The 15527-nt window shown below is 29.6% G+C and overlaps 1 protein-coding gene across 1 annotated transcript in view; it reads right to left on the bottom strand.

The window, feature by feature from the left end:
• Window positions 1-134: 134 nt before the first annotated feature.
• The window catches only part of Myo95E (Myosin 95E), a 189442-nt gene continuing 174049 nt past the window's right edge, over window positions 135-15527 (bottom strand). Inside the window, exons 8-26 of the mRNA XM_074125260.1 lie at window positions 15265-15349; window positions 15082-15188; window positions 14829-14976; window positions 13756-13979; window positions 13405-13638; window positions 11575-11762; window positions 10730-10866; window positions 10318-10507; window positions 10032-10248; window positions 9393-9542; window positions 9183-9242; window positions 8003-8089; window positions 7360-7497; window positions 6904-7010; window positions 6671-6806; window positions 6395-6547; window positions 5152-5339; window positions 4702-4881; window positions 135-3498 (exon numbers count right to left, since the gene is read on the bottom strand). Coding sequence (XP_073981361.1) covers window positions 4758-4881; window positions 5152-5339; window positions 6395-6547; window positions 6671-6806; window positions 6904-7010; window positions 7360-7497; window positions 8003-8089; window positions 9183-9242; window positions 9393-9542; window positions 10032-10248; window positions 10318-10507; window positions 10730-10866; window positions 11575-11762; window positions 13405-13638; window positions 13756-13979; window positions 14829-14976; window positions 15082-15188; window positions 15265-15349 — 2673 coding nt within the window. The 3' untranslated portion in view covers window positions 135-3498; window positions 4702-4757. The remainder of the gene's footprint in view (window positions 3499-4701; window positions 4882-5151; window positions 5340-6394; window positions 6548-6670; window positions 6807-6903; window positions 7011-7359; window positions 7498-8002; window positions 8090-9182; window positions 9243-9392; window positions 9543-10031; window positions 10249-10317; window positions 10508-10729; window positions 10867-11574; window positions 11763-13404; window positions 13639-13755; window positions 13980-14828; window positions 14977-15081; window positions 15189-15264; window positions 15350-15527) is intronic.

Genomic DNA, 15527 nt, shown 5'->3' with positions numbered 1-15527 from the left:
AAGTTTCAGAAAAAATTAAAATAAATAAATAAAAATCTGTTAATTTCAGACACTCAAAGTTCTTTTTTGGAATAAATTTAATTCCTATTCCAAGAGTTAGAAAAGAGGGGATGAGAAGAGAAAAGGAGTTCATTTTTAAATTATATATTATAAATCATTTTTACATTTTATTCACAATTTTTTCTTGTTTGAAAAGTAATTTTACATAATTACATTGGCCATTATAACTGACCTAAAAATTACATCATGAAGTTAGTAATAAGTTTTTTCTTTTGCAGACGTACAGTAAGGATAATGGGACTCTTTTTTCAAAAATTAAGCGCAACTTTATTTTTTTTTTATCCAGCTAATAATGTTAATAATTTGTACTATAACACTTCGATATTAACAGTATTCAAGATTTGTAAATATTTAATAATTACTATCTCTAATAATAAAAAATTGGGAATTGCTTTGTCAACTTTATTATTTATTACAACTTTGCTGAAATACTTTAATAAAGGTAGTTTTATCCATTTTTATTTTTTTTAATGGAAGACTTATGGGCCAACTTATATTGCTTATTTATTTTATAAATATTAAAAGTAAAAAATGGATGGAATAGGTAATTTTTACAATTTTTAAAATAACTATATAAGATATACTTCTATAATTCTCCTTTTATACATACAAATCTGGATTTTTGGGTTTGAGTCTTGAAAATGCGTCTCATTCTGTGTCAAACGTTTCGGATTGGATGTGTGCCCTTTTCAGAGGTTAATAATAAAGAGTGGTATGCTAAATGGGAGAAATAATCCTTACACGACATACTTCTTACACAGAGCATGCCTTTGTAACATATTATCCACTAATGAGGATACAAATCCAAGCCGAAACGTTTAGCATATATAGAAAGACGAGTTTTCTAGATCTATATCCAAAAAAACTGGATTTCGAAGCAGAAAAGAAGAAAAAGATCAATAAGTAAACAACTCACATACTTCTTTAATAACAAATTGACAAAAATTCTAATACAATTTCTTCTCAAAATTTTTCCCGGAACCGAGGAATCTACAAAGAACTTTTCAATTTTTTAATATCTTTATTGGACTAGTCTTTTTAATTTTAAATAAAATTATAAATTTTGAAGCATACTTACTTTTTGTAAATTACTTTTCTTTTTACTATTTATTTTTACGGTTACTAAATTAAGGAAATATTATTCAAACTGTACGTCAGAATAAAGACTAATTTAGGTTCTACGGCAGTTAGTACAAATATTCTATTAACAAGGAAGTAGAAAACTATACAAAATGTGCTAACTTTATATACTTCCTTTTGACCTATTTGAACAATTGGTATATTATTTTTTATCGCATTGAACGATATGTGTCACAAAAAGTATCAATTAAATAATGTCTCTAATTTATTACAGCTACATATATACACATTTTCTTTATATACACAACAAATTTATATATATTCTTAATTTATACTTTAAAAACATAACTTTTGCAAGCGTTTATTTAAAACCGGACTAACTTGTAGAACATTTTCGTTTCTAATTTAATACAATGTTTCATGCTTTTACACAGATTGTTCTATCTTTTCTCCATTAAATTTAAAAGTTTTCCTTATTTTTACATTCAACCGAACAACTATTTTAATTTTGGTCCCTGAAGGCGAAAATTGCAAAAAATGAGTTAGTTAACAACCAATTTTGCAAGCTTGGCGTATTTTCTATACTAGTATAACAATTTTACTTTAATAATGCAATTATTATTATTTTTAATTAATGTCAAAAATTATCTAAAGTTACTTGTACGCCAACCACAAATATTTATTGTTTATAAAATAAACTTTTACAAATGCTCAAAAAAAAATTATATTCATCAAGTTTAATAAAGCATCAAGAAAATGGATGTAATTTAATGGGAGGGTTCCTAATTCATGAAAAATTAGAAAGGACTTAGAAAATAAGATATTTTGGAATGCAAGAGTTCTTTTAAATTAATTTTCATACCTTTGTTAATATTAGATTTAAACTTTTCAAAAACTCATTGAAACTTCAATAATCCGGTTGGCACAGCACTTCAGAAAAGTTTTAATCTGGTTGCAGGTGAAAATTCTTTAGAATAAAAAAGAGTGGATAAGGGAATGATAAAGTGATTCTACTTGAAAAGAAGAAAATTTCTGTTATTAAACGTTGGTTCTGTCAGTCCGGAATCCTATTACGAGCTATATAAGTGCGTCTACATAATCTGATTATCTATATTTTGAGATTAATAGGAATTTAAGATCATAGAAGAAAATTTGTCTTGATAATAAATGGTAATAAATCAACGTAAATGAGAATTTTAAGCTTCTAAATGGAAAGGGATTGGCTAAGGGGTTGGTGACCAGACTCACTCGCGGAGATTTCAGGTTCGAGTCCTACCAACCTAGATTATTTCTTCGTATGAGCCCTCTTATAGATAATGTTGGGTATTGATCAGAGTTGTCTGTAAAGATTGAACATTGCCCAGAAACCGGGAGTGGACTAAAAAAAAGGCAATGCCCAGGTGTTAAGGGAACTTAATGAAAATCAATAAAAAAAATAAGAATCTCGAACCATGTTTAATAATAGCTTTCACTGCAGTGCCTAAATCCAAACTACCCAAAAAAGTATCGGGACCAGAAACAATAAAATTGGAAAAAGAGCACTTTATTGAAACAAAAATTTCATATTTCTAGGTACCATCAGAAATTTTAAGTGTTTTTAACAATCAGACATATCAAACCTAAACCGAGAGGCCTCTCATTAAAAGATAATAATTGACTAATATTTAGAAGTAAGACTACGGTAATTTCATGAATATTATAAAAACAAAAAAATAATATCAAGTTTCTAGTAGGGATACTGAAGGTATTATTTATTATTAAGTTAGTGCAATATTTTAGCCGTAACTCTTTATGGATAGAAAACAGCTTTAGAGCTCAAAAAAAAAAGTTCACGAAGATTAAAATTTTTCGTAAGAGGGAGATCAGTCAATAAAGTAAAATAAAGTCAATTTTAAGGCCTAAATCTAGCAACTTTCTGTCCCTCTTCTTAAACTACAGAAATATTCTTATATATTTACAATTTCTATGGCCAATACACAAATAAATATAGAACAATTTTTCCAATTTTCTATTACAGTGCCATGACTATAATAATCCATTTAATATTTTCTACATTTAAATTACATAAATTTGGATATTAATAAAAAATATGGTCTAAATTAATGTACATTTATACAGCTGGTCTTTCAAACTGTAACCCTCAAATATATACAATACAAACAAATACATATATTTAACATTAACCCTTATTGTTAATAAAAATTAGTAAATTTATAGTACAAGTGCAGTAGGCCTTCAAGTATTTATATACGAAATTTTTAATATAAAATTATATATCTTGGTACCAACAACAAGTCAAGGCTGTAAACAGTTGTATGACTTACTTCATTTTCAAAATAATTATCTTCAAACCTCGATCTGTGAAAAAAAATTCAGACCATTAAAAGGGTTTTTAATCAGACCTAGTACAACATATAATAGCAGTACATCTACATATAGTAAAGTAGAGTAACGGTTTTTTTAAAAAAAAGGAAGCGTTGTAAACTAGAATAATTGTCAGCAGAACGGTGAGCCAGATTTTACCTGCAGATTGCTAACCTCAAGAAAGTTACGAGTATACAATACGTATATATTTTTTTTTTTATAACCTATCGATTTTTATTTTATTTTGCCAAAAACAAAACAAACAAAACTTGGAAACGAAGCAATAAACAGAAAATTACATTCATTAATCGTCTACATGAATCAGGAGCTGCGTTTGGTGGGTGCAAGAGCACTCCTAAGGCTTGCCTTTGAATAAATAAAGGAGAGCATTCAATAGGAGATTTTTGTTACATTAACAAATCGATAGTGAGTGCTTCATTTTTAATTTATTTTTTATCTAATCTCAACTACCAACGATCGCAATCGACTCGTCGGAATCTGAAAGAGATATAATTATCTTTCTCTCGTCTAGACACTACGAGAAATCATTATAGAAGAGGTATTGGAAATATTGCAAATTTTGCGAATACCAATTTCTTTATTAACTAAATATAAAAAAGACTGCAAGTCTATTTAGTTAAAAAGAAGCGATGACTGACTATTATTCTGTCACTGAGGATAGTGGTACCTGTTCAGCTTTATACAGCCGCGGTTCTTTCCTGTCATCACGCTACCCATTTTCTCGCGCTTTTATTTTTATCTTTTCCCGCCATGCATTTTTCCATGTTTGTCTTTCCCGCGATTTCATCCTTATATGAGATGATCCACTCTATCAAAACTACATTGGGAAAATCGGCCGAATCTACATTGCGTTGTCAGGAGAATGCAAACTGAAGACAATAATTTACTCTAAGGGTTTTTGCAATGGAGAGGGAAAGCTAGTTATAATTTCAAGGTAGGTTGTTTTGTGAAATGATATTTAGGAAATTTGTAGAAAAGGTTGGGCTCTCATGGGATGGGTTGAGAGTTCTCATTCCCCTTTTGTACAGTTTGACCTTAGACAATTAATACATTTAATTGTAGTTATGATAATTCTTATTGACGTCCAAAGAACAATGTAACAGCTAAGTAACAAAGAACATTTCTGCATAAAATATTAAGCTATTGCCATTTAATTAAAAGAAAAATGATTTTTACCTGTCGTAAGGCCACGGCATATCACATGCAACCCTAAAAAGGGCGCAAGCCTGTGATCATAACAGTATTTCCATTTTACCAGTTTTTCTTACTATCCTAATTTGTCCAGGTTGAACTTCAGGTAGCCCCAGACATTTAAAAGTAACTGTTACCATTTGTTGGCCAAAATTAGCTTCAAACCTAAAATATAATAGTTATATTATCTTGGAATTTTAGTATTTCTTAATAAACAAAATCAATGAAGAACATTTAAAATCACATTACTTGAGTCAAAGATATCTCAACTTTTTAGCACTGCAGCTCAAACAGTCAATAAATAATTGACTGTTATTTATCAGTAACAATCATTTTAATTGCTAAGTTAATTTTTAATCGAACTGCTTATGATTTATGCTAAATCGGATTCTTTGATTAAAACAAAAAAACAAAATATAAATTGTATTCACTTACTCAGTGCTGATATTCACTTGGGGAGGTTTTCCAACTGCATTTTGAACCACAAGAAATAGTTTAGTTACTATTTCAATTACATGACCGGTTTGAAAGACAAAATCTCCTTTCTTTATTCCTAATTCACTCTGGAACAGACAGCCAGGCGTAGTTCCTCCTTCACTGCCAGAATCACAACTTGGACTTCCCTACAGGACACACAGACGCGCCCTACTAAAGCCACAATCTACACTACTAAGCTCAAATCAAATTTATGCCACAAAAAAAGGCAGAAAATTTTAATAGGAATCATTATCTAACATAGGAAAATTATTTTTGTACATTCTTTAAAGAATTTTTCTTAATAAAATGAGTGTGCAAGGAAAGATTATTGTGGGGTAATATATTAATTCAGTACGTATATAAACAATACAAATTTCTACAATTACGGAGACAATAGTAAAGGGAAATATCACAATTACCACTGTTATTAATCGATTACTAAAAAAGACAAATAAATTGTACTTTTTTTAAAAAAAAATGTTCACACAAAAAGCATTGTTAGACAAGGTAATGTATCGTTCCTTATCGCATCAATGCACACAAATTTTGAAAATTATGCATCAAATATAAAGCAGTTATTTTTAGACAAACCAATTTCAGGCCCACCCACGAAATAATATGAACTTACTATTGTATGAATTCATGAAAATCAGATTTATTTTTAATTACATAGCTAAGTTACTAAGATGGGTAAATGAAAAAAGATTCTTTGATTCGCCTTTATCTGTGAAATGTGCAGCCTAATGTAAGATCTTAAAAAATTAGTGACCTCGTCTCTTCATGATTTATAATGCCACAATGGAACTATCGTATAAGTGGCATTTTTTTCAAGTCTAATACAGCGTTGAACCCAATCAATCTTTACTATATGACTTCAAATTAACATTTTAAAAATCAGTAAATCAGTCTTTGGGTTATGTGGTTATGATTACATATAGTTGAAAGAAGAGTTTATTTGTGCACCCAAACCACAATCAACAAATCAACTAACTCCAAAACCTACTAGGTATAACCTAGTTAATTTACCATATACACTATTTTGAAATATCGTTATGTTTTTAGTTTTGGACCGTAATAGATTTATCAGCTACAAATTTTACTGAGCACGACACATACAACTAGTCTTTCAAATCAGGTAGCAAATTAATGAATTCAATTATGATAATAGACCAAACAAATTTATTTCTAATTAAAGATTTACCGCTCTGATATGAAAGACAGCAACATCATCCAGGTATGGCGATAAAGAAAGTCTGTAAATTTCAGTAGCAGGTACTCTGTACTTTACTTGAAGTGTGCGTTGATCTAATATCAGCATGGCGCTTGTGGATAATACAAAAAGAATAGGAACAAACTGCGGGCAAAGACAAAAATAGTAATCTTATATTCAATATTAGCTAAAACTAATCATGAGCGAACATAAAAATTCATTCAAAACGTTTGTATTTGTATTCATAACTGAGGTTTTATTAAATACCTTGCCACTGGATCGGGTGATTTTGTTAATAATATCAGCAAATACAACATACTGATCATTTGTTTCCACACAAATTTTCTTCCATTGCACATTTTGTCTCAATCTTACATAATCCCCGAGAAAAGGATGAGAGACACTGGAATTATTAAAAAGTTTTCAATCCTTATTTTAGATAAGCCAAATTTAAGCAAAACAATTTGTTTAACACATCTGCCTCAGAAACAGTTGTTTACCTTCTAGGATAAGAGCTTTTTCTTTCCTTAAATATTAAACTAGCAGTGACTTTCTCACGCATTCGATTTCTAGCAGTTTGATCAAACCTCATTCTATACTTGTGGCACTGGAATGTTTTAAATGAAATTATGATCTGGTAGGTCATTCAATAAAAAAAAAAAAATCAAAATATTCTTATCAGTGAAAAGTGTTATGATATTGAAATTGCCCTTCGGTTTACTTCCCAAAGAATAATATCGTGCAACAATAGGTTTGAACTCGAATGTCTGTGCAAAAATGCTAGACTCACAGCAATGTGGAAATTGATCTAATTGAATATGAATCTATTTGTTAGGGTTTTATACATTCAGTAGTCTGTAATTTTGATGCAATGATCATTTGTACTTTAATCTTTAATTTTTGTTCACATAATTACAACTAATACTAATTAAAAAAACATTAAAAAGAAAACTTACTCTATACTTGTGATGAAGTCTTCTTAGCAATAAACTAGTTTCGGCAAGTCTGCTTTTACAGGGAGGCCAATCACAGTTAATAGGGGAATCGTTAGCTGCAGATAATTCCTGCGCAAGCATCAACAAAAATTGTTTCCTCTGGAACAGAAGCAGACAGTGAATAGAGACAAGTGAGAAGTAATCAATCAGTGGCGACTTTCTAAAATTTGAATTCACAAACATTCATCGCGTTTTAGTAGTCGAATGGGGTTGAACAGGAAGAATCAGAATTAGTAATTTTACCAACTGCAAATAAAATACAGCAGAGAATATCTCCAATCTATCCATCGTATGATTTTCGCGAACTACAATGTTTGAGCCTCACAACGCTAAGACGGTAAAGAATGCTTTCCAAAAGGACTATAAATACATAATGCAATATTGTAGTTGTGATGAGTTATAATAAAAATTTTAGTCTCAATCCAACAATAAAAAGTCAAATAAAAGTAAGGGGAAAAAGAGATATTTTCCTTTCACAAACATCTAAAACTTTAATAACTTGCCAACTTTCTAACAGAAAGGTAAATAAAAGGAAAATTGATTTTCTTTGCTGACTAATTAAGAAAAAAATTAAAAGAAAATCATAGCAAAAGAAAAACTGTACCTTCCACTTAACGTAGTGTCTTTGAATAACTCGTACAGCCCAATTGACTAGTTTTCTTCTCTTCAATATTCTATACTCCTCTCGTGCCTGAAATAAGAAATTTTAATAAAAATAATATTTATTGGTTAAAAAATAATAATCAAGAAACCTTTAGTGATAATCTGGTTTATCTTGTATTTAGTAGTTTTTTCGACCACACTACTTAAGAACACGTAAGTTGCACTTGACATAATCATTTTGAACACTCAGGGGTGAATAGGTGAGAAAATGTTGAATAGTTTTGAACGCTCGTGAACATTCACACAGTGCAAAGCGGAGGACGGTGATATCTCACATAAACAAAGACACTCTAATACATGGACGCCCCAAAATAGGCCGATGACAAGAAATGAAGCAGATTGTCACGGATAAGATCTCTTAATATTTTTAAACTTAATTTCTGAATTAACTTATTATTTCTATTTTGTTAGTAAAATAAATATAATATACATGAAATAAATCAATCGCAAATTGATAGTGCAAACTTAATGCAATGGACTCTTTCATTATAATGCGACTAGTAACAGAAAAATTTAGACAGATTGATAGACGAAATCACCGAATAAAGCAAATCATAATCAGAAACTAAACAGAAAAATATATTTCGAAGACAACAAAGTTGCTAGAGATTATTAGGGGAGATTATGATTTAAAATGCAATATTTAACACAAAACATAATTGTAAATGTACAATTATGAATATTTGTAAATGTTCAAAATATGAAAAAGACAAAACTAGATCAATTAAAAAAAAAATATTTTCACAATTCATTAACGTTCTCTTCATAAGTATTACTTATAATATTTTATAAGTATTATTATTTAGAAGTAGACTCGTATTTCAGTAAATGAAATACTAGACCACAACAGTTGCACAATTCCTTTTGAAATTCTGTATTATTTCTTTCTGTTTGACAGTCATCTGTGATTTGTATTGTGAAGGTGAATCCAAGATACGATTCTAATTGTTACAAAAATTCCGATTAAGATTTGTATAAGGTCATTATATTTGAAATTAATCAGGAAATAACTTTTATGTAAGGCTGTACAAGTCCAGAGCGTAATGAAATCATAATTAAGTAAACCAAGAAAACAGAATAGAATTGAAAAAATAATTCCAGCATTAAAAGATAAAACTTACTACTCGATAAAGACACCATAAATGACGTCGTCCATCGAATGGTATTCCAAAACGGCATTCCTGACGTACAACATGCAAATGTGGTCAACAGAAGTGATGATTTTAAAAAAGAAAAAAGAAATAAAATAAAATTAAAGCCGTTAAATGCATGCAAAAATTTTTTTACAAAATTATTAAAATAAAAATAGTTAAATTAATGTTTCTCTTTACCCTCCAACTCCTCCAAGCAGAGGCTATTATAATCTGACTATGTTTTTTCTTAAGGAAATTCTTTCTTTCTCTGTATCCTCTCCAAATTTTTTGCATAAGAGTAGCTAAATCTTCCAACCTTTCTCTTCTGAATTCTTCCAACTCAAATACCTGCATCAAAATCATTCGTTAAGAGAAAAACAAATTTAAATAAAGCAAACTAAAAACTTCTTTTGTTGATTGTTCAAAAACAGATGTATGTAGTTTTTTTTTTTCTTAAAAAAAAGAAATATAACTAATTAAGCCTGTACTCGAAAGTATATCTTGTCTTCCTGAAAGCTAGTTAATTTATTTATTTCTAAAATAAGAGCTGAACGCGTGATGTGCATTACTTAAAATAATAAAACGATTAATTTGTCTCAAATTGTATTAATTACTTTAGGAATAATTGTTTAAAATGATGTAATTTTTCTGGCCTCTTCATTTTTGCATTGTGAAATAAACAGTTACTTTACCATAAATGTCGGCAGCTTTTAAATAAGTCAAATTACAGTTAAATAAAGCAAAACTCTAACCTAAATATCGTGGAATGTGATAAATGACTAAAATTTAAAGCCACTTCTGGAATTAAAAATTTTCATTGTACACAAGGTAACCTACCGATCTTGGGCTCCTGATGAATAGCTTAGTTCTACCAAATCCAAATTCACCACTTGGAATAGGAAGATCTCTCAAAAGATAAGAAACTCCTTCTACAGGGGCACCTTGCCAATTTGGCCAAGTATGCAAGGATAACATTTTATACCTCTTTAGGAAAGCGTTATAAGCTTGTCTATGACAAAACCCACATCGTCTCACTCGGACGGTCTCAATAAGGCTGTAATATTAAGTTTTATTAAGAATATTTTCATTTAAATATCCATATTACTTACATTAAAATACTTACCCTAAATATCTTACTTGATGTTGAATCAGCGCCATTTCAAATATTCTTGGCTGTTTTAATTCGTTTGGTTTAATGCAGCGAATGTAATGCGGGCGTTTGGCCACTAAGGTCCTAACCAAACTTCCTAGAGATACTTTGAATTGAGAACCTACTGTTAATGGACGTTTATATGCTGCTCGCTTAGGATTACCTGGGATAACAATGTCCATATAATTATAAATTTAACAAGAATAATGTTTATTTTCTAATAAGTTCAAACTGAGCAAAATGATTTTTATAAAATCAATAACGTCAAATAGTTTAAAATATTCTTAAACCTTTGTAATGATTCAATTATTCATACACATTTTTAAAGAAAGTTTTGATTTTTTAATCATCTGAGATAAAAAGATTTCAATTCTAAACGACCGACCTTCTGGAAAAAGAGTCTTTAGAAGAGGGTGGCCAGCATGAAACATGGCTTGCGAAAGATCTCTTGGAACAAAGTCAAGATTTTTTTCAACGAAACCGACTATATTGTATGTTACAGTCCCAGCGTAATGTTTCAATCTGAAATAGAAAAATATAATATACAATAAGGTACAAAATGTTTCTATCTGCAGTTTCTTAAATCTACTTCTAAAAATGCAGATTAAGTCTTCATTAGAAAAACTCCTTTATGTTACTCCTTTAAATAAAACTTCATTAATTTAATTCTAGCAAAGAAAGTCTAACATAACTTTTCAAAGAAAAACCCTATGGTCAAGAATTTTAAAAAAAGGTCATTAAAAAATTCGTCATTTCACCAATCTACAATTATTGTAAGATCGAAAGGAATGTATCCGGGGAAACGAATTTGTTTTAGCCATTTATTTCCATTTTTATTCAGATATACCATAAATTTACAAATTTAAATTATAATATAAATATAGGGCACTTTAAAGGCTCCAAGCTCTAATGATCTGCATGTTGCGCTGTACTATTCAAACCCAATGAATTAATTTTAATTTGGAGCTCCTTATGGTAACACCAAGATTAACATTGTTGTAAAAAAACGTCGGAGATGTCGGGAGGACTAGATATTATTCTTAAAGGGTAAGATAGCCAAGGATTAGTTCGAATCCCCCAATCGCTTGCCTTCCAATCAGCATCTTGAGCGGACTAATCTTCGGAGAGAGTTCTTTTTTTTTTATGAGAGCACTTTTAGAGAAAATTTTATGACATTTTTATCCAGCCTATTAAACAATAATGTACTGCAAGGCAAAATATCGAGATTACCTAAAACAGTTTGGGGGTAAACTGTTGTCCTGTTGAGTCTGATGTCTTCGAGTAGGATTATGTGCAGCTGCACACAAGTTGAGCACACGGGATAACAGGAGATTTTCACTTTCCACACAATTTTCACCATGGTCTTCCACTATTTTATTGCTCATATCGTCCAGTAAGCAAAGAATTCCATGGTTATTCTGTCGCAACACAATATATTTTAAGTTGTCTTTTAAGTATTATAAATTAAACATGATTAGCCATAAGATGAAAAATTTCAGTCATTATAAACTTTATTATGCTGAGCTTTCGACCTAGTCCCTAGGTCGAAAGATCGGCATAATAAAATTTATAATGGCTGAAACTGGCATTAATTTTGTATCCTACTGAAGCTATTATCGTATTTAGTCACCAAAAATAATGAACAGTAATGATCAGCCATGTTTATTTATTTCATTATTATTATTTAATATAATTTGTATTGGCCTCCCACTCCTTTGCCATAGAATTGTATTTTCTAGTGCAATAAAAATAATACTAATATTATTTAATATAAATTAAGAAAACAAAACTTCGTTAACACGGTGCCTTTTTTTTCATGCGCTCCAATGAAAGTAACAAACATACCCAATGAGTTTGTTTGTTACCGTTGAGTTCTTCCCATTTTATCTATTTAAATAAACATTATTTGGTGAAATTGTTTTATTATTTTTATCTATTGATTACTACATCAAGCTTAAGTAAAAATTTATATAAAAACTATCTCAATTTCATGAATGAAAGTACAAAAACCATCATTACTTCACAATGATATTTCTATTTATTTTTTATGTATTTTGAAAGTTACACAAGCTTGAAAGCTGGCTGCACTATTAGTAACAATGTCAGTAGTTGACGTACTCACTAATTAGAGTATAAGTTACCTAGAGGGTAACGCTCCCTAAATTTCTAAAATTAAAATTATATTCTGAGACCTGATTTTAAGTGATGGACTGGACAGCAGAAAAAAAAAAAACTTAGAAGTTGATAAAAGAATATTGTCAGTATGAAGTTCTCTATAAATAAAAATAAATTAATATGAAGTGAATAAAAAAATATATATATATCTGGAAAGCTTAAAGACCCTTCTACTAGCTTCAAGAATAATATTTGAGATCAATACAATTGTTATTTTAAATGTTTACGTCAATGATGACGGCAACCGTCCTAGCAAATGATCATAATATCACACCTAAGCGTGTCTTTTCTGAAAAACGTTACTATCCTTTTTGGAACATTAATTCCTGTCATTTGAAGCAGTAACTCAAAATCTATGTTGGATTTCTTTAAAGTTTCTGAAAAAAAATTTAATGTCTACTCTAATTACATGAAATGATTAAATTATTTCATCATGAAACTGATTTGATAATTTGAATGATATGACAGTTCACCCTACAATGCAGACATTTTTGGGGCGAAAAAGTAAAGTAATAACAATTTTTTCAGGCTTAAAACTCAATTTTACTAGTTTCGTGTTTTACAGTTTCTAGTATTCGACGAAAGTATTAGATTCAAAATTAAAACAGGAGCAGAAGTAAAAAATGTAAAAAAAATTGCGTATTTTTTCAAACAGGCTAACTACACAGCTATCAGAGTAAGTATTGCGGACATCGCCTGAAGCACGTTACAATTCAAAAAATAAAGAGAAATTGAAATATGTCTGGAATTCAATCTGGGGATGTGCTCCTTACTAGTTCACGCACATAACCACTACAAAAAATATCTCTGTAAAAAGATATATAATTAAATAAACAATATCACCACACTGAGAAAGTTGAAAAAGTAAGAAACAACTAAATATACCTTCTCTATAACGTCGCAAATAGCTGTGTTTAAGCTAAATTCTACAGGACACCAGTCAATACCTTCGCGAATATATTCTTCCTGTTCTTGCTTCAAAGTACACTCAGTTATCACAGCATGAAGTTTTTCATTACAAAAATTAATAATAAATTGTTCGAATCCATTATAGTCAAGCACTTCAAAACCGTACACATCTAAAATACCTAAAACTTTTCTTTTCCCATATTTCTTTACCTGAAACATAAATAGTAAAATCTATTGTAGAGACAATTAATTTTTAACCAAAGTACTAATTAATTTCAGAGGCTAAAACAGCAATTGAATTATCGTGTTGCTAAAATAATTACTTACTTTCGTAGCTAAATTAATTCTGTTCACTAACCAAGTGAAAGTACGACTATATAAAGCTCTACAAAGAGCGTCTCTATTGGCCGAAGCTTGGGCTGCTGACAATTCAGTCAAAGGTACCTCAGAAGAGGGTAGTGTTGGATTTCCACACAGATGCGTTCTGCAAGTGAGAGCAGATTGTAGTATGGTCACATTAATACCTAGCAGATCGCACACTTCAAAAACCTCTGTAATTAGAACAGCAAATCGTAAATTACATTAGTTATTAAATTTGATAATAAATTAAATTTTCATTTTTTTAATGCCTAAATGCAAAAAAGTAAAGTAAAGCCTATTAATTCTGAAGAGTTTCATTCAGATGGCTTGTACGATGCCTATTCTACTGAAGTTTAACTTCATTTTATTAAATAAAATAAAATTAAAGATTAAGATCAGAAATAAAGTTTCGTTAACAAGAATTAAATAATTTAAATTTCTTAATTTATACTATGATTAGCTTTGCATCCTCGCCTTTAAAAGTTCAGCCATAATGACGCCTGCCTAAATGCTAAAAGCTAAGTATGATGATGTTTCTTTAATTAAACCTACTTAATTTCAATATCGCATATTAAAAATAGGGTACAGATTTTTGAGACTATTAATTTCTCTTTTTATGGTAATTTTTTTAGCAGAGAAATTATCGAAACCATTTTTATATCCCAATTATTATTATCAGCATCAAAAAGAGGCTTTAATATACTGTCAGAAATATAGATATATCCTCGGTTGAGATTGATTTTTACTAATTGTCGACCTTAAATAATTTTATCCTATAAATGTTTTAAGTAAATAAATGTTAACATATAAATGTTTTTTTAATGGTTTTTACCTGCTTCGTCTTTAAACAGGTAATGATCTACTCGGAGAACTTTAATAGTATGCATAAGAAATGTTATTCCAAAAAAAGAATTTAAACTTTCAACTTGTTATCGATTTATGAAACATAAGATCATTAACACCAATGGATGTTTTTTACCCATTTACTACAATCTCCCCTTTAAAAATTTAAACAAAAATATTGCAATAGGAAACCTTACCGTATTCATTACTTAAAGCACAACCTTCTGTACCATCGATGTTGTTTATTGGAATGAAACTTACGTTTCCCAGTTTCAAAACGCTGGCTACTATTTTGAAAACATTGTGCATTTCTTCTTGAGTTAGACCTAGTAATTCTAATGATCTCTGTAACATATAAACAATTTTAAACTAAAAATTATTATTGTAAAAACTAAAATTATTATTGTAAAAACTAAAATTATTATTGCAGATTATGCAACTAAAAGTTACCCTAGTTAAGGTGAATTCTTTTTTATCATCTATATTTTCCAAATGTACTGCCCTACTGCACTGTAACAAAGCGTAATTATCTACATTCCTTTGAAGCTTTAAAGTCTCTGAAAACAATTAAATAATTAAATAGTTACATGTTGAAAGTTATGCTTTAAATTATTAATAATATTATGCACTTACTGAGCAAATTTACATCAGCACCACTGATTAGTTGATAAAATATATGAAAATTTCGGTCTCCAGGTGCTGGATGCGTTACACGAGTCTGTGAACAATGATATTTATTTATTTTTTTCTGCATCCACCAGTTTTGTCCCACTTGTAATAAAAACAACAATGTTGATCTATTTTATGTGTACGATTAAACTTCCTTTTGAAACTCCTCTACACCGCAAGGTAGATGAGGTGAGGAATATAAAGCCTCATAATTATATTTTCACACA

Source organism: Rhodnius prolixus, unplaced genomic scaffold (genome assembly GCF_049639745.1).
Source record: "Rhodnius prolixus isolate KJV_2025 unplaced genomic scaffold, Rpr scaffold_3, whole genome shotgun sequence".
Lineage (NCBI taxonomy): Eukaryota > Metazoa > Arthropoda > Insecta > Hemiptera > Reduviidae > Rhodnius > Rhodnius prolixus.
This window is presented reverse-complemented; position numbering and strand designations above follow the sequence as displayed.